General features: G+C 43.3%; 1 protein-coding gene across 1 annotated transcript in view; it reads left to right on the top strand.

Annotated features, from left to right (window-relative positions):
• The window catches only part of SIDT2 (SID1 transmembrane family member 2), a 1,446,738-nt gene that overhangs the window by 544,331 nt on the left and 875,813 nt on the right, over positions 1 to 26,594 (top strand). The window contains exon 11 of the mRNA XM_044080965.1: positions 15,360 to 15,459. Coding sequence (XP_043936900.1) covers positions 15,360 to 15,459 — 100 coding nt within the window. The remainder of the gene's footprint in view (positions 1 to 15,359; positions 15,460 to 26,594) is intronic.

The raw sequence follows: 26,594 nt of genomic DNA, 5'->3' as shown, positions 1-26,594 counted from the left end.
CACCATTCCCTTGGATGTCTCTACCCCAGCACGTGGTGCTGCTAGGCCTCCAGCAGCCATGTCCATTAAGGCCTTCGCCAGGGCTAAAGCAGCAAAGACTACTAAAACAGTGCCTGTTAAACCCCCTACAACCAGGCCATCCTCTAGTTCTCAAATGCTTACTCTGGCAGAAGATTTAATTTCATTAATTAGAGGATCTCAATCTCACCCAGACAGGGCCTCTCAGCCCCCAGAGAAGAGACCTAGGGCAGAGCCCCCTGAGCCAGTGTCCTCTGATGAGTATGCCGATGAATCAGACATAACTGATCAGCCAGAGGCTCCTTTCTCCAATTTTGAAGAGACTGATGCTGAAGAATCCATTCCAGCTGCTTCCCCACCAGAAGAATTCTCCTTTGGGGAAACCTTACATGCCATGCGAGAGCAGTTCCAATGGCAGCAACAGGATTTTCAGACTCCAGAAAAGACTTAGGACCTTTCTGCACCTTCCACAGCACAGGCCCTTAGCTATACCTCCTGTTCTCTCTGTGGTGGATGATGCTTTCAATGATGTCTGCTCCGCACCAGATTCTTTACCTCCAGCCCCTGCCAAACCAGACAGATTTTACAGGGTGCCAGACACTCATCACCACCTTTACAAGGCCCCACTTGCAGACCCGAAACTATATCCCAGGGTCCCAAGGCAGTAGCAGCGACCATAGCAAAAACCCTATTCCTTCAGAAACACAAACAAGATCATTAGACAGGTGGGGCAAAAATTTCTACACTTCACCTACTCTCTCACCTATAGCTTTAAATTTTCAGTTTCACATGATACAATACCAAGAGTTTATGCTTGATCAGTTAACTAAAAACTAACCACTGATGAATCTCTTGATAAGAAATATGTATTAGAAATGGTAAATAACATACAACAGGTTATTAACCATTCCTTAAAATGTGGCTATGATGCACTGGAGGCTTCATTTAGATCAGCCATGACTGGCACAGTGATAAGAAGGCATGCATGGCTAAAGGAGCAAGCTCTACGGATCATGTTAAAGCTAAGTTGCTAGATGCTCCTATGGATAAGACAAGTTTGTTTGGTACACCTGCCCAGCAGGTTATGAAGAAAATGGAAGAAAAGGCAAAATCTGTTCAAACGGTTAAAGATTTCTTGCAGGTTCAACCCCAAGGTTTAGCAGGAACTGGCCTGCCAAAATTGGTCCTTTCCTGACTCCACAAGATCTCAAAGGGGCAGGAATAGGCGTTCCAGAGGCAGAAACCAATCCAGGGAGGTGCCTACAGAGGCGACAGTGGCAAGGTAACAACAGAGGCACAGACACAACCTCTGCCACTACATCAACTCAACCACAGTGACTTAACCCTAAATCCGCCTACCAGGGAACAAATAGCAGCTCCTCTAGGCGGAAAATTAACCTTATTTTCAAAGAACTGGCACTATATAACAAAAGACAAGTGGATTTTACAAACCATAGATCAAGGTTACGGTTCCACTTCCACACTTTACCAGTCAAAGAGGAATGCCAAATCTACCTCCAAATCAAAAAACAGAGGCTCTACAACAGATAATGCAGTTAGCAAACATGAGAGCTGTGGAAAAAGTGCCAACAGCAGAGCAAGGAAAGGGTTCTACTCCAGACTATTCTTAGTTCCAAGAAAGGAAAAAGTTGGAGACCAATTCTCGACCTGTCCACCTTAAATACATACATCATTGTCCCAAAATTCAAAATGCTGACCCTACAGCAACTTCTTCCCATGCTGGGCAAGGAGTGTTGGCTGGTAACTCTAGATCTCAAGGAGGCATACCTGCACGTCCCCATTCGACCAATCTGCAGGAGATACCTCAGATTTCTTGCAGGATCAGAGCACTATCAATTCTCAGCATTGCCCTTTGGCTTATCTACTGCGCCCAGAGTATTCACAAAATGCCTGGCATCAGTAATCGCCCATTGCAGACTACAGCCAATTCAAATTTACCCATACCCAGACGACTGCCTGCTACAAGGGGACAACAAAAGCAAGCTGACAACAGATTTACAAAGGGTCATTTACTTGCTGCAAGCACTGGGATACACAGTCAATCTACAAAAGTCAAGGCTGATACCATCCCAAACAAGGACATTCTTGGGCGCGGAATTGGACACAGTAAAACAGATGGCATTCCTAACTACAGAAAACAAAAAGAACTCCTCTTTACTTCTTGGCACTAACAAAACTGAACAAGTTAACAGCAAGAAAAGTACTGCAGGCCTTGGGCTTCATGGCATCATGCATAATCTTGGTTCCACTTGCCAGACTACATATGAGAAAACTACAGTGGTACCTAAAGAATTTATGGTCCCAACACAGACACAGCCTAGAAACAGAAATCCCATTAATTCCATGCTTAAAACAGGAGTTCCTATGGTGGGCTCAGGCATGCCAGTCAAACCCAGGGCTACCCTTCCGCAGATGTCAAGCAAGCCAGACCATCACAACAGGCGCTTCAGACCGAGGATGGGGGCCCACATGCTGGACAAATGCGTGCAAGGATTGTGGACACAGGATCAACTTCACCTGCACATCAACCTAAAAGAAATGCTGGCAGTAAAACTGGCAATCCAAAAGTTCAGACCATTTCTCAAAGAGGGCCAGTTGATGATAAGGACAGACAACACCACAGTCATGTGGTACATCAACAAACAGGGAGGCACTCATTCATACCCCCTATGCAGAATGACTTTGGAGCTGTGGACCCTGGCACTCAGCTACAACATCCAGTTACAGGCAATATTTGTACCGGGAAAGGAGAATGCTCTAGCAGACATATTAAGCAGAACCACATCGGATGCCCACGAATGGAAGCTGCACCCGGACATCTTCAAGACCATCTCAAAGAAATTGGGAATGCCTCAGATAGATCTATTTGCATCACCTTCCAATCTCCAGCTCAAAAAATTCTGCACAAGGACATTCCACCCACTAGCATGGAAAGTGGATTCGCTCTCCTTCAGCTGGAAAGGCCTAACAGCATATGCATTCCCACCTCTTCCTTGATACGCAGGTATTACTAAAAATCAAGGAAGCGTCCAAGGATAATCCTGATAGCTCCAAACTGGCCAAGACAACACTGGTACCCACTGCTGAGGAGCATGTCTCGAACAATATGTGGCCAATACCACTGATGCCTTTGATGTTAACTCAGAACAACTACAGCATCATACATCCAAACCTAAAAACGTTGCAACTGACTGCATGGAACATCACATAGCAGCAGCTAATCCAGAACTTTCCCAAAGAGTTAGAGACATTATTCTTGAAGCACGCAGACCTTCAACAAGAAGAAACTATGCTGGAAAATGGAAAAGGTTTGTCATTTGGAGTACTGAAAGAGGAAAAGATGTGTCAAACATAGATATGCCTAACATTCTGGAGTACCTAGCGAACTTCTTCATTCAGGCCTGTCCTACTCCTCCATCAAGATACATGCATCAGCTATTTCAGCAGAATACAGTTTTGATCCACCTGTGTTTTCTCACCCTTTGCTCAGGCAGTTCCTCAGAGGAATCAAGAATGTAAAACCTCCAAGGAAACCACCATTACCAGCTTGGGACTTAAACTTTGTGCTAGAAAAATTGACACTATCACCCTTTGAACCAGCAGCAACAGCAGACCTACAACACCTGTCATGGAAAACTGCTTTCCTACTGGCAATTACTTCAGCAAGGAGGGTTTCAGAACTACAGGCCTTAATGGCAGTGCAACCCTTCCTAATCTTCCACCAAGATAGAGTGTCCATGAGGACTAATCCTACATTTATGCCTAAGGTGGTATCCAGAGTGTCTTTAAACCAGGCAATCCACCTACCTACCTTCTTTCCCAATCCACAAAACAGAGGGAAAGAATATTGCATACCTTGGATGTACATAGACAGCTACGCTACTACTTGGACAGAACAAAAGTAGCAGAAAGACTGACCAACTTTTGTAGCCTATGCAACAGGAAGGGAAGGAAAAGCTATTTCCAAACAGACAATCTCCAAATGGATAGGAAATTGCATACGATTCTGTTACTCCTTCCATGGAAAACCAATTCCACAGAACATAAGACCTCATTCTACAAGGGCAACAGCCACTACCACAGCCTTCTTACGAGGAGTGGCAACCAAAGACATTATTGAGGCGGCTACTTGGACCTCCGTGCATACATTTGCCAAGCATTATAATTTGCCTCTATATTCCAGATCCCGAGCAGGGTTTGCCACTGCTGTACTGCAAGGGATCCTAAACACACCATAATCTAGTTTTATCCTCCTCCCCTTGTTGGCTATGGTATTCTACCCAGTTGTTATGACTGCAGATGCATCCATGAAGGACATAGTACAGTTTTGTACCTACCATAAATGTAGATGTCCGAACTGGATAGCATCTGCAGTCAGATTCCTCCTCCTTCCCCTCTGTGGTACTCCAAGGGTGTTTACCCTCCTAATAGCTAGCTGGTGGGGGGGGGGGGGGAGTCTTATGGTGTATTTGTTTGTATATATGTGCATACATGCTTATTTTTGTGTTTACCTCTATCTTTTTGGAAACATTGGCATCTATCTAAATTTTAGCCTTCAAGAGGGCTACTGGCATCTGGGGCAAGAAACACTGAGGAAAATGGCGTCGGCTGATGCCTTTATACCCGAAGACCAACAGAGATGACGTCGGGTGAAGTGCGACATCAGCCGAAGCCGGACCCGGACTTTGGAATCCGGCCGACTGAAGGGCTGCCTGACGACAGGACAACCCAGTTGTTATGACTGCAGATGCTATCCAGTTCGGACATCTTCATTTATGGTAGGTACAAAACTGTACTTTTTGCCACTGCTGTTTTGCAAGGGATCTTAACTACACCATAATCTTATTACTCCTCCTCCCCCAGTTTGGTTATGGTATTCTACCCATTTGTAAGGACTGCAGATGCATCCTTGAAGGACATAGTACAGTTTTGTACCTACCATAAATGTAGATGTCCGATAGGCATGCATCTGCAGTCAGGATTACCCACCCTCCTTCCCCTCTGTGGTACTCCTAGGGTATTTGCCCATCTTGTAGCTAGCTGGGGGAATCTATTATGTTGTATTTGTTTGTATATATGTACATACATGCTTATTTTTTGTTTGCTCTCTACTGTTTGGAACCATTTGCATTTATCCAAATTTAGCCTTCCTAGAGGGCACCTGGCATCTGGGGCAAGAAACACTGAGGAAAATGGCGTCGGCTGATACCTTTATACCCGAAGAACTGCAGCTATGACGTCGTGTGAAGTGCGACATCAGCCGAGGCCAGACCCAGACTTTGGAATCCGGCCGACCGAAGGGCTGCCTGACGACAGGACAACCCATTTGTAAGGACTGCAGATGCATGCCTATCGGACATCTACATTTATGGTAGGTACAAAACTGTACTGTCTCAACACAGCCAGAGTTTGGAAACAATTATACCACTCATTCCATGTCTTCAAAAGGAATTTCTGTGGTGGGCTCAAGCATGCCAAAGAAACATAGGTCTCCCCTTCTGCATAACTCAAGCAAATCAAATCATCACAACAGACGCCTCGGACTACACCTGGGGGGTGCACGTGACAGATCAGTGCATTCAGGGAAAATGGTCCCAAAAAGAGAAGCACCTACACATCAATCAAAAGGAAATGCTAGCAGTGCAAAATGCTATTATGGCCTTCAAAGACCTACTGCATCCAGGCCAGCTAGTGATAAGGACAGACAACACCACAGTGATGTGGTACATAAACAAACAGGGAGAAACTCATTCATACCCCCTGTGCAGACTAGCCATGTCCCTTTGGAACACAGCTCTGGAATTGCAAATCCAACTTCAAGCACAATTCCTGCCAGGGAAGGAAAACACACTGGCAGACAGCCTAAGCAGAAATATGACAGATCCACACGAATGGAAGTTGTATCCTCAAGTTTTCGCAAAGATAACTCAGGCATGGGGACAGCCAGACATAGATCTCTTTGCTACCCACAGAAATTACCAACTGAAAAAATTTTGCTCAAGGACCTATCATCCACAGGCCTGGAAAGTGGATGCACTTTCTTTCAATTGGACAACATTGACAGTCTATGCCTTTGCACCTCTTCCTCTGCTGCCCAAAGTTCTATTAACAGCCAGAGCAGAGAGGCCAAACATGATTCTCAAAGCTCCAGACTGGCCAAGACAACACTGGTATGCACTCCTGAAGAGCCTGACGCATTCCCCACCATGGATCCTGCCTCTAGTGCCTCTTCTGTTGTCCCAGCACAACTTCAAAACTCTTCACAGTCAGCTGAAAACCCTCAATCTAGCCGCATGGAGAATCCCTTGATTTCCCAACAGACCCTCCTCTCCAAGGAGGTGCAGGATGTCATCTTGGAGGCCAGAAGACCTTCTACTAGAAAAGCCTACTCCGCCAAATGGAAACGGTTTTGTGCCTGGATTCAGAAAAAGGGCCAGAATCCTTGGGTAATAAATTTACCTCAAATATTACAGTACCTAGCTGAGATGTTAAACAGTGGACTTTCCTTCTCCTCCATCAAGATCCATGCTTCAGCCATTTCTGCACAATACAACACAGATCCTCCTTTATTCTCTCATCCTCTCTTAAGACAGTTCCTCAGAGGGGCTAAGAATATAAAACCCCAAGGAAACCACCAGTACCTGCTTGGGACCTCAACTTCATTTTGGAAAAACTGACCCTGCCTCCATTTGAGCCAGCTGCTTCAACAGAACTGCAGTATTTGTCATGGAAAACAGCCTTCCTTCTGGCTATCACCTCAGCACGCAGGGTTTTGGAACTACAGGCCCTCATGGCTGTGCAACCTTTCATCATTTTCCATCAGGACAGAGTTTCCTTACGAACCAACCCTTCCTTTATGCCAAAGGTAGTATCCAGTGTAGCCTTGAATCAGACTATCCACTTACCTACCTTTTACCCTAACCCACAAAACAAAGGGGAAAGACTACTACATTCCTTGGACATTCACAGACAACTTCGGTATTATTTGGACAGGACAAAGCCATTCAGAAAATCCGAGCAACTCTTTGTGTCCTATGCTACAGGTGCTCAAGGAAAGGCGATCTCCAAAAAGACAATCTCAAAATGGATAGCTCACTGCATATGCTTTTGTTAATCATTTCATGGAAAAACGGTGCCGTCAAGCATCAGATCCCACTCCACAAGGGCCACAGTTTCCTCTGCAGCTTTCCTCAGGGGGGTTCCTACCAAGGACATTTTGGAAGCAGCCACTTGGAGTTCTGTGCACACTTTCTCCAAACACTATCACCTTCCACTTTACTCTAAATCTAGAGCGGGCTTTGCCACAGCAGTCTTGCAGGGCATCCTTGCTCCTCCTAGTTCCACTTAGTGCCTGCCACCCCTTTTTAGCTTTTGGATTCTACCCATCTGTTATGACTGCAGCTGTATGCACGATGAACATAGTACAGTTTTGTACCTACCATAAATGTAGATGTTCGAGTGATAATACAGCTGCAGTCAAATTCCTCCTCCATCCCCCCTTGGGACAGGCCGTATGACAAACACCTTCTCATGCAACCTGATTGGGGTATTCTTTTATGGTGTATTTGCTTGCAAACTACTGTGTTTTGATTATTCTATATTACATAAGTTTATGTTTTGCCTTCCTTCTGGGGGCACCTGACATCTGGGGCAAGAAAAACTGAAGAAGATGGCGTCGGCTGGTTCTTTAATACCCCTGCCACACTGACGTCAGGGAAGAAGCGACAACAACCGACACCAGACCTAGACTTTGGAATTCGGCCGACCGAGGACCCGCCTGATGGCAGGATAACCCATCTGTTATGACTGCAGCTGTATTAGCACTCGAACATCTACATTTGTGGTAGGTACAAAACTGTACTTTCCTTCGAGAGCCACTCAAGTCAAACCCAGACATTCCAAAGGCTTCAGGTTTCAGTCACAAGGGACATTTAGAACAAAACAATGAGGAGCCTCCACCACCAAATCTGGAAACAACAAGGCACCTCCCTATGGTAAACAGTCTCAGTGACTTCCCTCTACACTTACCAAGCACTTACCTTTTAGCCGCCCCTTTGGGGGGAAAACTGGCACTTCATGCAAGAAACTGGCAACTTATAACCCAGGACAAATGGGTTTTAAATATAGTATTCCAGGGATACAGATTTAATTTCCACACGTTGCCAATGCCAAATGGATGGCCAGACCTGCCCCCAAATCAGTGGGCAGAGGCCCAGAAGCACGTATTGTCCCTCATGAACATGGGGGCTATTCAACCAGTACCAGAAGAGGAAAAGGGACAAGGTTTCCGTTCAAGACTTTACCTGGTACCCAGAAAAGACAAATCATGGCGTCCAATTCTGGACTTATCTACTCTAAACACATTTCTGGACATTTCAAAATTCAAGATGCTGACTATTTAACAGTTACTTCCTATGCTAGGCAAAGATGCCTGGTTGGTAACTCTAGACTTAAGAGGCTTACCTGCATATCCCAATCAGGGAATCTTGCAGAAGATACTTTCGCTTCAAAGCAGGCTACTTGCATTACCACTTCTCTGCACGGCCCTTGGGCTTGTCTACTGCGCCCAGGGTCTTCACAATGTGCCTGGCTCCAGTAATTGCATTTTGCAGAAAAAGAAATATTCAAATATATCTATACCTGGGCGATTGTCTAATTCAGGCAGAAAACAAGGACATTCTTCTAAAGCATCTGACGTTTGTAAAAAGGGTTCTAACTTGTCTAGGGTACACCATACATGAAAAGAAATCACAACTGGTACCCTCTCAAAAAATTACATTCCTGGGTGCAAGCTTGAATACAACTGCCCAGATGGCTTACCTTACGCCAGAAAAGCAAATTCATTTGGTAACTTACTTCAAACAGGTAGCCACAAAAACCCTGCTATCTGCAAGACAAATTCTGCAAGCCTTGGGGTTCATGGCCTCCTGTATTCTTCTAATTCCATATGCAAGACTGCATATGAGGAAACTTCAGTGGTACTTAAAAAGTTTATCGAGTCAACATTGTCACAGCCTAGAAACAATGATTCCTATCATACCTTGCCTGCAACTAGAATTCCTATGGTGGGCAGAGGCCTGCCACCAAAACAAGGGACTGCCATTCACTCCACCCCCTGCCGCCCAGACCCTAACTACAGACGCATCAGACTATTCTTGGAGGGGCTCATCTGGCAGGGAAGTGCATTCATGGCAAATGGAGCCCAAATCCAGTGCACCTTCATATCAATCAGAAAGAGATGCTAGCTTGACAGCCTTCAAGGACTACCTTCATCCTGGACAATACATGATAAAGGCAGACAACACCACAGTTATGTGGTACATAAACAAGCAGGGGGGGTACACACTCCTCTACCCCCTTTGCAGACTAGCCATGGCATTGTGGAACACGGCCTTGACCTACCAAATACAACTACAAGCTCAGTTCCTGCCAGGAAAGCTGAATACTCTGGCATACAAATAAGCAGAAATCTCATGGACCCACACAAATGGAAACTGGAACCACGGATTTTCAACATGTTGACATGCAAATGGGGAAGTCCAGACTTAGATCTTTTTGCTTGACCCCAGAACTATCAGTTGGACAAATTTTGCACAAGAACTCATCACAAAAAAGCTTGGAAAGTAGATGCTCTATCATTCAGCTGGAAAAACTTATCAGTCTATGCTTTTCCCCCTCTGCTCTCCAAAGTTCTACTAAAAGTCAAACAGGACGAACCAAAAATGATTGATTGCTCCAGACTGGCTTCGCCAACACTGGTAACCACTCCTGCGCAATGTGTCACACCTTCCACCATGGCACCTGCTCAGACACTTTACTTACCGTCTCAGCAGAACAACCAAATTCTGCAGACTCATCTCCAAACTCTGAATCTTGCAGCGTGGCTAATCACCTAAATTCACCCTTAGCATCCCTCAGCAAACCTGTGATGGATGTCATTTTGGAGGCGAGAAGGCCTAGTACAAGAAAATCTTATGCTGACAAATGGAAAAGATTATGTGCCTGGAATCAGTCACAAGGAATAAGCACACCAGTGCCCAATATTCCTCAGATTTTCCAATACTTAACTGAGATGCTTCAGAAGGGCCTGTCCTTTTCTTCCATAAAATTCCATGCCTCAGCCATTTCAGCTTATTACAACACAGAACCTCCCCTCTTCTCTTATCCTATACTAAAGCAGCATCTCAGAGGGGCCAAAAACTTAAGATCACCCAGGAGAGCCCCAACCCCTGCCTGGGACCTCAGTTTTGTATTGAAAAACCTCACTCTCCCTCCTTTCGAGCCAGCCGCAACTGCAGACTTAAAATTTCTCTCCTGGAAAACAGCTTTCCTTTTAGCAATCACTTCAGCTAGAAGGATTTCTGAATTACAGGCTCTTATGGCAGTGGAGCCTTTTATTATTTTTCATGCAGACATGGTGTCTCTCAGGACCAATCCATCCTTCATGCGTAAGGTGGTATCCAGTGTAGCTCTTAATCAGACCATTCATTTGCCAACTTTCTTTCCCAATCTACAGAACAAGGGGGAGTGGATTCAGCATTCATTGGATGTACACAGACAACTTAGATTTTACTTAAACAGCACAAAATCTCTTAAGAAAATCGGAACTACTGGTGGCATTAGCTGCAGGGGCAGAGGGAAAGGCTATTTCAAAGCAGACTATTTCCAAATGTATAAGCCATTGTATTAATTTCTGCTATATGCACCATGGTAAAACTATCTCCCAGGAGATCAGATCTCATTCCACCAGGGCTGCATCTACTTCTACAGCTTTTCTCAGAGGTGTTCCTACCAGAAATATTCTCAAAGCTGCTACCTGGAGCTCAGTTCATACATTCACCAAACATTACCATTTACCTTTCTTCTCTAAATCCAGAGCTGGCTTTGCCACTGCTGTCCTGCAGGGCCTTATAGCTGGTCCTAATGCTGTATAAATCCATCCTCCCAACCATAGCTTTAGGAATCTACCCAAATGTAATGACTGCAACAGTGAAACACAAAGAACATAGTACAGTTGTGTACACTTACCATAAATGTAGATGTTCGAGTGTATTTACTGTTGCTGTCCTGGTTACCCTCCCTCCAGCCCCCTGTTTTTCTCTTACTATACCTCTACTTTCTTTTACTATGCTTAAAAGCCTGTTTGGTGTATTTGCTTTTGTTTGGAGGTATATTTTTTCTGTTTTTAATTTTATATATATATATATATATATATATATATATATATATATATATATATATATATATATTGCTCCCCATTTGGGAGGCACCTGACATCTGGGGCAAGACAAACTGATGTAATGATGTCTGCTGCATGTTTTATACATCGGACGACCTGACGTCATGGAAGAAGGGACAGCAACTGATGCTGGACCCAAGACTTTGTTAATCAGGCTGACTGAGGGCAACCTGCCAGCAGATTACCCCAAATGTAATGACTGCAACAGTGAATGCACTCGAACATCTACATTTTTGGTAAGTGTACACAACTGTACTTTTTCTTACCTTCTGCTTCCCTCTGGATTGTTCTATTAATGTCATCAAATGTTTGCCACCTCTCTACAAAACCACATTGATCTTTATCTATGTAAATATATGTGTGTTAATTTTGGCAAAACCTTTGCCATTATAGACATAAACACGTTATAATCATGGTTTAAAATTGAAATGGGTCTGTATGAGGCTGGATCTGATGGGTCTTTGGTCTTTGGTCTTTTGGGTAATACTGCCACTACAGCTTTCTTCCAAGATGCTGGTGCTTCACCTCCTGTTAAACAAAATACCCCATTCGGGATGTATCTCACCCGACATCTGCAGCAATTGGAGAGACCCCAAAAGTTCCTCACCAAAAGGATAAAGGGACTCCAAAATCTGTCATATGCTGCCAGATTGAAGAAACTCCAGCTCTATTCAGTCGCATACCGTCTGCTCAGAGGTGACATGTGCCTGACATACAAGGCCATGTCCAACCCGGAATTAATGGACATGCTCCACCTCAAAAAATCCAAATCCACCAAAACCACTAGAGCAAGCGACTTAAACCTTAGCACGGATATAAATAGGGCGTGCTGGAGGGATAGATTTATCACTCAGAGACTCCCTATGCTGTGGAATAAAATCCCGGTCCATGTGAGGCAGAGCACCTCGCTGACTCTGTTCAAGAGAAATCTAGACCTGTGGATGGGAGATCGTAGGTTTACCCCGGGAATCATCTCTGTGTCACTGCTGGACAGAGGCACAACAAACTAATGGGCACAGTATTTTTTCATATAAGGGGTGGCGTAAGCCACAAAAATTTGGGCTAGGCTTATAAATGCCTTAGGGCAGATAGCCTAGTATAAACCTATGAACCTATAAATCTTCCAGATCTTTATTACTTTCTTCCCTCCTAACTTCCACTGGGATACCTCTATTCCTGGAGACTTCCCTGCAGATTGATGATACATCACCATTTTTATCTCATCTGCTGCTGTCTTAACTATTAGTTTATGAAACTCATCTTCCTCTTATCTTGGCATAATTAAGTCTTCCATAAATATATTACTTTTTTTTTGTGAAAAATCTTTTATTTATTTTTTGATTAAAAATTGCAGTAAACATAACACTAATAATGAAAAGGTGTTGTGAACAGTAATAGAACAATAACTGAACAAATGTATTTACAATTATTTAAGTCTTACATAAATATTTCTTCTTATGCTCTTTTTTTTGGTTTCCATAGTTGTCTGCTTTATACAAATTTTCATAAACTTTTATAAAATTTTCAAAATATCCCTTAATACCATTATAGGATCTCTTGTTGTTTTTCTTGCCATAAGCTTTCTAAGTTTGTTGACGGCCCTTTCTACTTTCTATTGCCCAAGTCACTGTGCTAAATGTTTTTGTGCTCTGGAGTGATCAAAAAATAGTTGCTCCAGTCCTGTCTCTCTAAACTCCTGCACATTATTTGAATATTCTCATATCGTCTCTTCAGCATTCTACATTTGTTCCTTCTCTTGTTCTGTGAGATTCCCTTTATTCTGTTAACACTTTAATCTTTGTCAGCCCCCTGTGTAATTCCTGTTATTTGTTAATTGTATATCTCTCATTTTTAACCTATTTTTAAACTCCATTTTCATTTTATACAACTCAATAGCTATCCCTTCCAAAGAAATGTCTATCTTCTGTAATAACTTGAATAATTTCCACTAACCATACCTTAAATTCCTCTCTTTTTAACAGGTAGGTGGGAAAGTGCCAGTGTCTCATTTTTACTTTACTACTGTGCATTTTTATCTTTGTTATTATTGGTGTGTGATCTGAAATGGTTATTATGTGTGTATCGAAGCTTTCAATTAAATGCACATGTTCCTGTGAAATACAATTTCTGTTCAATCTAGCCCAGTTATTGTACCTTGGGAAATATGTATTCTTTGTGAGTTCCTACTACTGAGTTCATGTCTTTCATGCCAAATATTTTCATAAATTTCTACAGAAGTCTACACTTTTTTATAATAATCTCCTTCTAGGTCCCCCTGATATGTCTTCACTGTTGCAAATCAAGTTCTACTCCCCATGTACAAGTAATATTCCTCTGCAGAAAGTGGATTGTTTCTCCCAATATTTTCTTAAGCTTCACAGTAGCAGTTTTTGGTGGAATACAAATATATGTCAGAGTATTCCTCCTCTTTGTGTAGTGTTGTGCATCACTTTCTACAGTTCTCACACTGTGAAATCCGCAGTTTCATGTTTGGAGAGTGTGGTGGCTTTTATGCACCATCTTTTAAGTATTAACAGAATGAATGCAAATAATAGTTATGACTGATGTACTGAACCAGAAAGTCTTAATGAGTTAAGTCATTCTTGTACATGATTTGATGATACTTTTGGGTACCCAACCAGTTAGTAATATAGCACTCATAAAATGCACACTTACTTTCAATAGTTTTATGTGATAGTTATATGATAAGATGCCTTTCAAAGCTCAAACAGCAGTTTCCTAACTTTTGTTTTGGAGCATACATACCCCATCCCATTCAGCTTCTACCCTTTTTTCATCCATTTGGTATTCCCAAAAACATACGTCTTAGCACGCTAGAAGATGAAGGTAAAAGCTGGGGATCATTGCTGTTATCCAGTGGGGTCAGAAGATTTTTTTAGTGCTTCTAATGCCTCCATTGCACTAAAAACATAGTGCAGTGCCAACTAGACTGGGGACTCTGAGAATATGCCCTTCCTCACACAAGTGATTGTAGCAAGAGTGCCTGTTGTATATTCATTACCCATATTTTTTCTGTTTTCTAGTTCTTTTGGCAAAGGTACTCTTTACAGTTGTTTTTAGATTTGACTTGGTTTTACTGTAATTATCTGTTCTGTTGTATGTAATTTGTGTTTTGTGTGTTTTTTTTTTTTTTTTTTTTTTAGTTTTTTAATTTATTGCTTGTGTTTCTTGCCTTGGTTTTCAACTTTTTTTGTTAAAAGCACATTAATAAAACTGAAGTTGAAGTGTTTAGGCAGTGCTTGTTTCTTGGTCTTTGTAGCTGCAAGTGGTGCAGTCCCTGACCTTTCAGTAAGTGAAACCATTGTGGCAGGACTCTGCCAACACCCTCCTTGTGGATGAGCCTGCCATCAGCCACTTACTCCATTCCATTCTTCTGAGGCTTGCTTCTCCAGCGCTAGTGCTGCTGATTGAACCCAGGCAGTCTGGGAGTAGTCAGGGTCAACTTTCTTACCAGTTTGACAGAGATTGAACGTGCAGATTCACTTGTTTTTTGAAGAATCAAGTGGTTAAGGGTTAATGTATCTGATTTGCGTCTTGTAGCAGCAGTGTTAGTTCTGTAGTTGTAGAACTGGCAAAAAGTTTCAACTCATACTCTTACTGTGCAGTGAAACAGGCCGAAATGAAGCTGTGTTGTGTAAGGTGTAAAGATTTCTGATGTTGAATCAAAAGATGTAGGTTCAAATCCTGTAATAGTCATCATTAAAGATCTGACTTTAGAAAATTGTTCGGTAATTTGTGCCGAGGATTAATGTTGTCAGTTGTTGACTACCTGCTTTGTGTAGTCCCAACATTTGATTCCCCCCAGCCTCCATTTGCCTGCTGTGTGACTATGAGCATGTTACTTAACCAGGCAATGTTTTGGGCCAGTTGGAGACACTGGCCTAGGCTCTTGAGTGGTCTCCTGAACCTCATGCATAGTAAATACTTATGGGTTATGAGCAATGAGGTGTCTTCATATTGATTTCATAGCGCACTCTGCAGTTTAGTTATTACGCAAAAGCTTTTTGCAGCAGCAGGCTGATATAATGTTTATTCCTCTATGTTATTCTGTATTTTCCAGAAAAAAGATTTTCCAAGAAGTAGTTTCTTTGTTGTGGTTGTCGTGAAGACTGAAGATGAGGCCTGTGGAGGCAGACTGCATTACTACCCAATAACTCCTGGTATGGATAATTGACTTTTAAGTTTCCCACAGCAGTGGGAATTTGACCACATATGTTTCTGTCAAGTTTCTCCATTAGGAAGTATTTGGTTTGTACAGTTGGTAGTTGTCTTAAAAGTGCTTCTGACATGTACTAAAAGCAATTTTTTATGTTCAAGGTACCTTTAAATTACTGTACGTTTTTAAGTGCTTCAGTATTTAAGACCCTGTTTTTTAATGGTTTGGTGATTTTGAAGAAGTCCTAGTCGTTACAGGATGAAAGCGATCAATCCTTATCACTGTTTTTATTGTTTTTATGCCTCAGTACGTATTATTTAATGAGAAGTCTTTGATCCTGACTGCTGCAATACTTTTGTTATATTAACAAGTCTGTCAATAATGCCTGCCTGAGAAATAGTGTTTAAGACCTTGGCCAGGTCCACATACACACTATATGTACTGTGAAAAAGTCACTGAAGCATTGGATAGTGGTCACAAAGAAAATATCATCTGCAAATAAAGGTAACTTTTCTTGAGAACCATAACAGGTATATCCTTGAATTTGTGAATCTCTTATTGTTTTTGACACCGGCTCTTAAGTAAGTAATAATGGGGAAAGAAAACATCCCTGCCTGATTCCTCTGCTTAAACAGAGCTTGTCAGAGAGGAAACTTCCCACCTTAGTTTTCATCTCCTTATTGACCTTGTTATTCAGTCAGTGAGTGCAAACGATTCTATTACGTTACTCATAAAAATCACAGTAACTCTATTGAATGTTTTCTCAGCATCACAACCCACACACAGTAGTTTTGTTTTTATATACTGTACTTCCCTCTGATTTATCATTGTTCTGTTAAGGTTAAATGTTTACCTCCCATCCACAAACAACGTTTATCCATATCTGCCAACTTTGGTAACATCTTTGCCATTTTCTTAGTTAATATGGCCGTAAATTTATAATCATAGTTAAAAATCGAAATGGGAGTATAGGAAGCCAGATCTAAATTTTTACCCTCTTTGGGTAATGCATTTATCACAGCTTTAATCCAAAATGCTATTGCATCTCCCCTTTTTCAAAACTGTTAAACAAAACCTTGCAGATTATCACCCCTTTCTTCCTTCCTAAATTCCAGATTGTCACAGAAATATGATCTTCTCCTAAAGACTTCTATGCTAATTTGATTATACATTGCCATTTTATCTTCCTGACTTGGCTATTAATTGTTGAGTATTATCATGTTCTATTCTTGGGCTCATTAAGGCTTCCAGAAGTAGTTCCATTTGTGCTTTGTCTTGGTTTTCCCGTTCCTGTGTTTTATGCAAGTTGTCTTAAATTTTCAGAAGTATCTCTAATACCTTTGTAGGATCTCTGGATATTTCTGTTGTCTTAAGCTCCCTAAGTTTGGCTGCAACCCTTAAGTCATTGTGCTGAAAGCTTTTATGCTGTAGAGTTATCACATTGTTGCTTAACAGCTTGTCATCCATGTACTCTCATATTTCCCTTTATTCTGCAGTTTCATCTCCTCTTGTTCTGTAAGATTCCCCTTCTTCTGCAGTACTTGAAACAGTCTTAACCCCTTAAATCCATATAGCTTCTTTTTTTATTTCCATCATGTTTTTAAACCCCATTTTCATTGTATCCCACTGGTTCAAATGTCTATTAATGGACTCTGTGAAATCTGTGTTGTGGTGATCTTTTGACCCAATTATCCTAAATTATGAAATTGACTAGCTATCCCCGTTTGAAGTAATTAATATCTTCCATAACTCTCAAATGTTATCCACTACCCAGTCCTTTAATTTCTGTTTGTGTACAAAATCATAATTGCCTCATTTTTACATCATTACTGTTTATTATCTTCTTTTTTTGGTGTATTATCTGATATAGTTATTGGTTGGACATGAACGCTGTCAGTTGCATACATGTGCCTCTGCGAAATACAATTTCTATCCAGACTAATCCTGTCGTATTTGGGGTAATATGTAAATTCTGAGGTCATGCTCAATTCACATCTTCCATACCAAATATTCTCATATTTGTTTCAGAAATCTACCTTCTTCTATTATATTTTTCATAATAGGTCCCCCTAATATACCTCAGTATTGCAAGTCAGGTTCTAGTTCCTAACCATAAATATTTCCTGCCAAAATTATATTTTCTCACAGAATTCTCATAAGTTCTGTAACAGTAGATGTGAAGTTCAATCTCGCCATTTATTATTACACGTGGGTTCAGAGCCTAGCCATTGGCTCAGAGTCGGCCACTTTACTAGCTAAAGATCTCAGAATAGCTTGAGGCCAGGCCCCTATCCCATGATGCTCTCTGTCCTAACCCAGATCTAGTTTGCCGCTGCAACTGATTGTAAGGTCTTTGGAGAGCTCGTGCCAGCAGAACTTTATTTCTTTATCTTTTTACTTGTTTGAAGAGATTTTCCTCTTTAAAAATGTCATATTAAGATAGTGTGCTTTTTTTTGTAGGACTTTTGGGCAGTTAGCCTTTGATTTAGTTTATGTATAATTCTCGTTATATACGGAGCGGTTGCTCTTAGGCTTCTGACTGTTTTTCTTTGTATAATACAGAGTTTGCTAAGATGGTGTGTTAAGTACTTAGTGGTGTGTTCAGTCCTTTTTATATCTATAGATAGTGTGTTAAATATTGAGCGTGTTTTATCCCTAGTTCTACAGGGATTTATATCTTAGTACGCATTTGTTTGCTGATTACTGTTTGATTCTGTAAATCGAAGTTGATCAGGGCTCTGATAAGTTCAGTTCTGTTTTGTATAATATGGCGGATCAGAAAGAAAAGCAAAGGTCTGGTTTCAAGAAATGTAATTGTGGCCAGAAGATGTCCATTACAGATGGACACGTTAATTGTGTTTATTGTTTGTGGCCTGTACACCTACAAGAAGATTGCTCTATCTGCCACTCCTTCAGCAGCAGGATTTTATTAGAACGACGAAGGAAGTTGGTAGACAGGCTTTCAAGATTCCCTAGATAATGCTGACCAGACCTCAAAGTCCTTTAAGGGGTTGAAGTCCTCTAAGGTGTCCTCGGAGCCCAGGTCATCGGCTCCAAGCCTTTCTGTGAGGGTGCTGTCGCTGGCTCTGCAGTCTTTGGAACTGTGCACCAAACAGATGTCTCTGAGCTGGCCCCCGGCCTTGGAACGGGTCTCCGAAACTCTGAAGTCTCCAATCCTTTGATCTGTGGCATCTTCGGCCCCTTTGACCCATTTGTCGAGAACCCTTTTCGATGATGTGGACCGTGTGGTGAAGAGGCTTTTAGAGAACCCGGCATTGGCTAAATTACTGTCTGCTTCATCCCCGCTGGGATCGAAGCCTGAGACTGCCCCATTGGCTGTTACTACTCCTCCGAGCCGAGCAGGGCCTTCGGAGCCGGAGGAGGCTCTGATGATTGTGGAGCCTTCGGAGCCGAGGCCTGTCCCAGTGCCTTAGGCTCCATCAACCCTGACTTCTTTGGTTCCATTGGAAGAGTCTCTGAGTCGGCACTATCGTCGGCTCCTGGGGAAGGGGGAAGAGTTGAACCAATGCATTGGTTCCAACCCTTCCTCTCGGGGCTTTGGTGCAGATGAGCTCAGCTCTGTCCTTTGGTTCGGAGCACACTGTCTCGGCGCCGGGGAGGTTGCCATCTTCCTCGGAACCGACTGCTTCCTCAGGTCAAAGCAGCGGTGTCTTCCATGCTATGAGGAGGGTTATGTCATCCAAGAAACGCACATCAGGTCCCTCTTTCTCCCCTAAAGTGCCACGTTCTGCCTCTACATCGCAGGTTCCTGTCAAGCGTTGAGACTTAGAGCCTCAGGTACCCCCATTGGGTGACCCCTACTCTACTGAGACTTCACCAGAAGCCCCCACTGATGAGGTTCCCAGAAAGAGATTATGCAAAAGGAGGCATTTAGATTCCCCTTAGGAATCGTTGACATCAGACACCAACTTAGAGGAATCAGAAGCGTCCCCACTGTCCCCCTTGGAGGATATCTCCTTTGCGGATATCCTGGAAGTCCTAAAGCAGAGGGGTGACTGGCAGTCCATTAGCCCTACTGAGGATGAGTCTGTGCTCCTGAAGGCCTTTTGGTCTCTACCTTCCACCTCTGGGTTACTCCGCTCTTCGAACTGATGTATTTGGTTGCTTGAAGGGCATGCGAGTCTCCTGATTCTATGGAACCGGTACATCGGAGGCCTAATAAATTTGTCACCACCCCCCCCAAGACAAGGGTTTTCTCACTAGGGGAGTTCCTGTTGATGCCATGGTGGTGGCAGCGGCCACCAAGAGAGAGATATCGGAAACCTCTTCCACTGTCCATCCTCCTAATAGAGACTCTAGGACGATGGACAGATACAGGAAACACCTCTTTAGTTCTGCGACATTTGCCATAAGATCGCTTAACTATTTGACTCATTTCACCCATCTTCAATGAGATTTCCTCAAAGAGCTTGGAGATGCTCTACAGGGCAACACAGATGAAGCGGTCTCTGATAAGGTGACGGCACAGCTTAATACCCTTAACTCTATTGTGAACTCGTCCATGCGGCCCATTTCCTATGCAGTCGATGGATCGAGTCGAGCAGCAGGTTCAGCGATAGCTCTGCGGAGACGGTCCTGGATGCACTTATGCTCCTTTGCGGAAGCCTTCAAGTCTTCCTTTGTCATCAGCCCATTTGATGTCTCTTCCCTGTTTGGGCCCAAAGTCAAGGAGACTCTCACTAGTTGTGAGCAGAAGGGAAAGACTCTATCTGCGGTAGCAGTCCGTTTTTCCACTCCTACTAGACCATACTAGGGAAAATGTGGTACCGAAAGTCCCAAGGAGCTTTCCAGAACACACGTAGTGAACCCCCCCTCCAGGGGCAGAGGAGGGGGTAATAACAGAAGACACCGCCCTGGCAGCAAAGGCGGTCCACAGAATGAGGGCGACAGGGATCAGTTCCTTGGCAAGCCCTACCAGCGCTCCTGAGAGGAGGACCGACTGTCTTGCTCTGGAGGCAGTCGGTGGTCACATGGCTTTGTATCCGGATGCCTGGCTAGGAATTAAAACAGATTATTGGGTACAAAGCATAGTTACCAGAGGATATATCATTCCATTCCTACAAAGTCCACCTGTCGGCACAAAAATCCCAGACGTTCCACCCAGTCTCAGCGATCAAGCAGCCATAGAATCCAGAGGCTGCAAGAAGAGAGTCATCCAGCCAGTCCCAGCAGACCAGATAGGATCTGGAACTTACTCCCGATTCTTTTTAGTTCTAAAGAAGACAGGGGACTTGGGGGCCCATTTTGGATTTCAGCAGACTCAACACATTTGTAAAGAAGGAGATGTTCCGGATGGTCACGCTTCAGTCTATTCTTCCATTCCTCTGAGTGAGTGATTGGATGTGCTACATAAATCTCAAGGATGTGTACTACCACATCAAAATGGCCAGGCCATCCAGAGATCATCTGCGTTTCTGGCTGGGAGCCAGTCACTACCAATTACAAGCACTGCACTTTTGACTCACAACAGCCCCCAGAGTGTTTACCAAATGCATGGCAGTGGTTACGGCTCACTTGAGGTGTCTAGGATTCAGTGTGTTTCCATATCTGGATAACTGGCTCCTTACCGCAGCCTCCAGGCATCAACTAATTCTGTCTAGGGATCACACACTCAATCTCTGCTCTCAGGGATCACTGTCAATTTCAAAAAATCTGCATTGTTGCCATCGCAGCATATCTCCTTTATAGGAGCAGAACTAGATTACCACCACCTCGACAAGATTACCGCTTTACAGAATAGCCTCTTTAGTGAATCAGGTCTCCGCCATTCTGCAGAGAAAAAAGGTACCGGCCCATCAAGTACTGAAACTCCTAGGCACCGTGGCAGCTACGCTAATAGCAGTTCCTCTGGGATGAATGCACATGAGGATTCTTCAGTGGTTACTATTCACCCAGTGGTTATACCAACAACTTCCCATGTCATTCTTAATCATGATTATGGACTCTTGCAAGAAGAATCTTTGCTGGTGGTTGACCAGCCAACAACTTACGATGGGTCACCCATTTGCTCTCCCCCCGCCGTCAGCCACGGTGACCACGGATGCTTCTCTGATAGGGTGGGGGGGGGCTATTTCAGGGAAGAACTGCCCAAGGCACCTGGTTGGAGACAGAGTCACAGTTTCACATCAGTGTTCTGGAGCTGAGTGCAGTGCTTTTGGCGTTGCAGCACTTTCACAACTCTCTGCCTCTAGGGACGATTGCCATACAGATGGGCAACATGTCTGTTTTCTGGTACATAAACAAACAAGGAGGAACCAAGTCTTATCCCCTGTGTCGAGAGGCCTTGAGAATTTGGCAGTAGGTTTTGTCCACCAGGCGCTTTCTGATAGTAATGCATATCCCGGGGAAATCCATCGTAATAGCGGACAAATTGAGCAGAGCCATTCTGCTACCTCATGAGTGGTCCCTCAAAAACGAAGTTGCGGAGATGATTTTCCACAGATGGGGCCAGCCTTGCTGTGACCTGTTTGGATCCCCTATGAATGCCAAATGCAGAAGCTACTTTGCCCTGAATCCCCCACCAGGGGACAGCCCAAGGGACCCGCTCGTACACAGTTGACCCCGGGACTCCTGTATGCTTTTCCTCCTATTCCCGATTCCCAAGTTCTTACAGAAAGCCAAGGCCCTCGGCAGGGCATTAATCTTAATAGCTCTGCTTTGGCCTCGTCAGATTTGGTTCCCCTTTCTCTGACTCTAACAACTGGAGAACCTTAGATTCTGGACCCAGTTCCAAACCTTCTGACACATTCGTCAGGGACCCTCCAGCCCTTTCTTCGTTCCCTCAGACTGACAGCTTGGCTGCTCCAATTCCCTTCCTAGACAGGTCACATGATTTTTCTTCAGAGGTACAACACATTCTTGTATCGTCCCATAAAGCTTCTACCAGAAAGTTGTATGCTAGTCAATGGAAGTGATTTGCCCTTTGGGGTTCTCAAAACAACTTTGATCCTTATGTGGCCCCTATTGCTAGTATTTTGGAATTTCTCTCTAAACTTTTTCAAGAAGGTGCTGCGGATGCCACAATTAGAGTCCAATTGGCTGCCATCTCGAATTTTCATCTTGGAGCTGAGGGTTCTGACTTAATGTTGCACAGATTATGTCGGGCCTTCTTTAAAGGCACCATTCATCTCAGGGCTCCTGCTAGACAGCCCTTTACTCCCTGGAATCTAAATTTTGTACTGTCCCAGATTATGCTTCCTCCCTTTGAACCTGCATCATCCTGTCAATTGAAGTTCCTCTCATGGAAGACTATTTTCTTGGTGGCTATTACCTCAGCACGCAGGGTATCTGAGCTTCAAGCCCCTTCTGTCAAACCACCTTATTTGTTGTTTCATCCGGACAGGGTTTCACTGAGGAATAATCCTTCAATTTTGCCAAAAGTGTGTTCTGAGACCAATCTGAACCAAACTTATTGAGCTTCCAACCTTTTTCCTTAATTATTCTAATCAATTGGAATACATGTTGCATAAACTTGATGTCCACAGACAATTGAGATACTATTTGGACAGGACAAATGACTTTAGAAGATCTGACCAATGTTTTGTATCTTATGCTGATGTTAAAGGATTACCAGTTTCTAAAGTTACCCTTTCCAAGTGGTTAACTGACTGCATTAAATTTATCTACTCTTCATCCAACCAAACATTAGAATATGGTGTGAAGGACCATTCAACTAGAGCAGTCTCCAGGTCTTCGACTTATGTAGCTCATTTCGACACTATATATGCAGCTGCCACATGGTCTAAGCCTCATACCTTTATCACTCATTACAAAGTGGACACGGCTTCCTTTGGTTCCACTGTCCCCAGAAATATACTCCTGTGAGCCACCCAGGATTAGGGTGCTTGGGACGCTACCCACGTTTAAGAATAAATGGCGAGATTGAACAACTTCACATAAAGAAGTTATGTACTTACCATAACGTTCCATGTGAGTTGTTCATCTCGCCTTTATTCTTGCATTCCCACCCACCATCGCCCTCCAGGGTCTCGAAGAACAGGTAGACTTGGGGTCTGGTAATCTCTTCTGGGATTCTTTGTCTGGCTGAAGTACTTCTGAGTTATTTTTTTATTGTTGCTGACTTCAAAATGTGTGTGGGTGTGTGTGTATGTATCTATATCTATACACACACACATACATATATATATATTTATTTATATATATATATATATATATATATCTATATATATATATATATATATATATACATATATATATATATATTTATTTATATATATATATATATATATATATATATATCTACACACACACATATATATATATATATATATATATATATATCATCATCGTTATCTTCTTTTGGCTGTTCCCGTTAGGGGTCGCCACAGCGGATCATCTGCTTCCATTTCTTTCTTTCCCCTGCATCATTGTCTTTCACACCAACCGCCTGCATGTCCTCTCTCACCACATCCATAAACCTCATCTTAGGCCTTCCTCTTTTCCTCTTACCTGGCAGCTCCATCCTTAGCACCCTTTTCCCAATATACCCAGCATCCCTCCTCAGCACATGTCCAAACCAACGCAATCTCGCCTCTTTTGCTTTGTCTCCAAACTGTCCAACCTGAGCTGACCCTCTAATATACTGATTCCTAATCCTGTCCATCCTAGTCACATCCAGTGCAAATCTTAACATCTTTAACTCTGCCACATCCAGCTCTGACTCCTGCCTTTTCGACAATGCTACCGTCTCCAACTCATATAACCTAGCTGGTCTCACTACCCTCTTGTAGACCTTCCCTTTCACTCTTATTGGTACCCATCTGTCACAAATCACTCCTGACACTCTTCTCCACCCATTCCACCCTGCCTGTACTCTCTTCTTCACCTCTCTTCCACACTCACCATTACTCTGAGCTGTTGATCTCAAGTACTTAAACTCATCCACCTTTACCAACTCTACTCCTTGCATCCTCACCATTCCTCTACCCTCCCTCTCATTTACACACACATATTCTGTTTTAGCCCTGCTGACCTTCATTCCTCTCCTCTCTAAAGCATATCTCCACCTCTCCAAGGTCTCCTCAACCTGGTCCCTACTCTCACTACATATCACAATGTCATCTGCAAATGTCATAGTCCACGGGGCCTCCTGTCTAATCTCATCTGTCAACCTGTCCATCACCACTACAAATAAGAAAGGGCTCAGAGCTGATCCTTGATGTAATCCCACCTCCACCTTAAACGTATCTGTCACTCCCACCGCAGTCCTCACCAATGTCACACTACCCTTGTACATATCCTGTATCACTCTTACATACTTATCTACCACTCCGGACTTCCTCATACAGTACCACAACTCCTCTCTAGGCACCCTGTCATATGCTTTCTCTAAGTCCACAAAGACACAATGCAACTCCTTCTGACCTTCTCTGTATTTCTCCAACAACACTCTCAGAGCAAATATTACATCTGTAGTGCTCTTTCCTGGCATGAAACCATACTGCTGATCACTAATCATCACCTCCCTTCTTAACCTAGCTTCCGCTACTCTCCCATAACTTCAAGTTGTGACTGATCAATTTTATCCCACTGTAGTTACTGCAGCTCTGCACATCACCCTTATTCTTAAAGGTAGGTACCAAAACACTTTTTCTCCACTCCTCAGGCATCCTCTGACTTTCCAAAATTTCATTAAACAATCTGGTTAAAAATTCCACTGCCATTTCTCCTAAGCACCTCCTTGCTTCCACTGGTATGTCATCTGGGCCAACAGCCTTTCCATTCTTCATCTTCTTCATAGCTGTCCTTACTTCCTCCTTGCTAATCTGCTTCACTTCCTGATTCACTATCCCCACATCATCCAACCTTCTCTCTCTCTCATTCTCTTCATTCATCAACCCTTCAAAGTACTCTTTCCATCTACTCAACACACTCTCCTCACTTGTGAGTACGTTTCCCTCACTGTCCTTTATCACCCTTACCAGCTGCACATCTTTCCCAGCTCTGTCCCTCTGTCTAGCCAGTCGGTACAGGTCCTTTTCTCCCTCTTTAGTGTCCAATCTCTCATACAACTCTCTATATGCCTTATCCTTAGCCTTCGCCACCTCCCTCTTTGTCATGCGCCTCATCTCCTTATACTCATGTCTACTTTCTTCATCTCTTTGACAATCCCACCTCTTCGCCAGCCTCTTCCTCTGTATACTCTCCTGTACTTCCTCATTCCACCACCATGTCTCCTTGCCTCCTTCCTCTGTCCAGATGTCACACCAAGCACCTTCCTAGCAGTCTCCCTTACTAGCTCTGCTGTAGTTACCCAGCTATTCGGTAACTCTTCATTGCCTCCCAGTGCCCGTCTTAACTCTTCCCTGAACTCCTCCTCACAATCACCCTTTTTAAACTTTCACCATTTAATCCTTGGCACTGCTTTTACACTACTTCTCCGCTTCTTGATCACCAGCATTATCCTGCAGACCACTGTTCTGTGCTGCTTAACTATTCTATGCTGCTTAACTACACTTTCCCCAGTCACCACTTTACAATCTCCAATCTCCTTCAGACTGGCCCTCCTACATAGGATATAATCCACCTGTGTGCATCCTCCTCCACTCTTGTACGTCACCCTATGCTCCTCCCTCTTCTTAAAATATGTATTCACCACAGCCATGTCCATCCATTTCGCAAAATCCACAATCATCTGACCTTCTGCATTCCTCTCCTTAACACCATACCTACCCATCACTTCCTCATCCCCTCTGTTCACTTCGCCAACATGCCCATTGAAGTCCGCTCCAATCACTAGTCTCTCACCCTTGGGTACACTCACCACCACTTCATCCAACTCGCTCCAAAATTTTTCTTTCTCATCCATCGCACACCCAAATTGTGGAGCATATATGCACTGACAACATTCATCAAAAAAAAAAAAAAAATATGGAGTGGTCTAGTCAAAGTCTGGACTTGAATCCAAGCGAGATGCTGTGGCATGACCTTAAAATGGCGGTTCATGCTCGGAAACCCTCCAGTATGGCTGAATTAAAACAATTCTGCAAAGAAGAGTAGGCCAAAATTCCTCAACAGCGATGTGAAAGACTCATTGCCAGTTATCGCAAACGCTTGATTGCAGTGGTTGCTGATAAGGGTGGCACAACTCGTTATTAG

Source organism: Protopterus annectens, chromosome 8.part0 (assembly GCF_019279795.1).
Source record: "Protopterus annectens isolate FY-2018-M chromosome 8.part0, PAN1.0, whole genome shotgun sequence".
NCBI classification, from domain to species: Eukaryota; Metazoa; Chordata; order Ceratodontiformes; family Protopteridae; genus Protopterus; species Protopterus annectens.
This window is presented reverse-complemented; position numbering and strand designations above follow the sequence as displayed.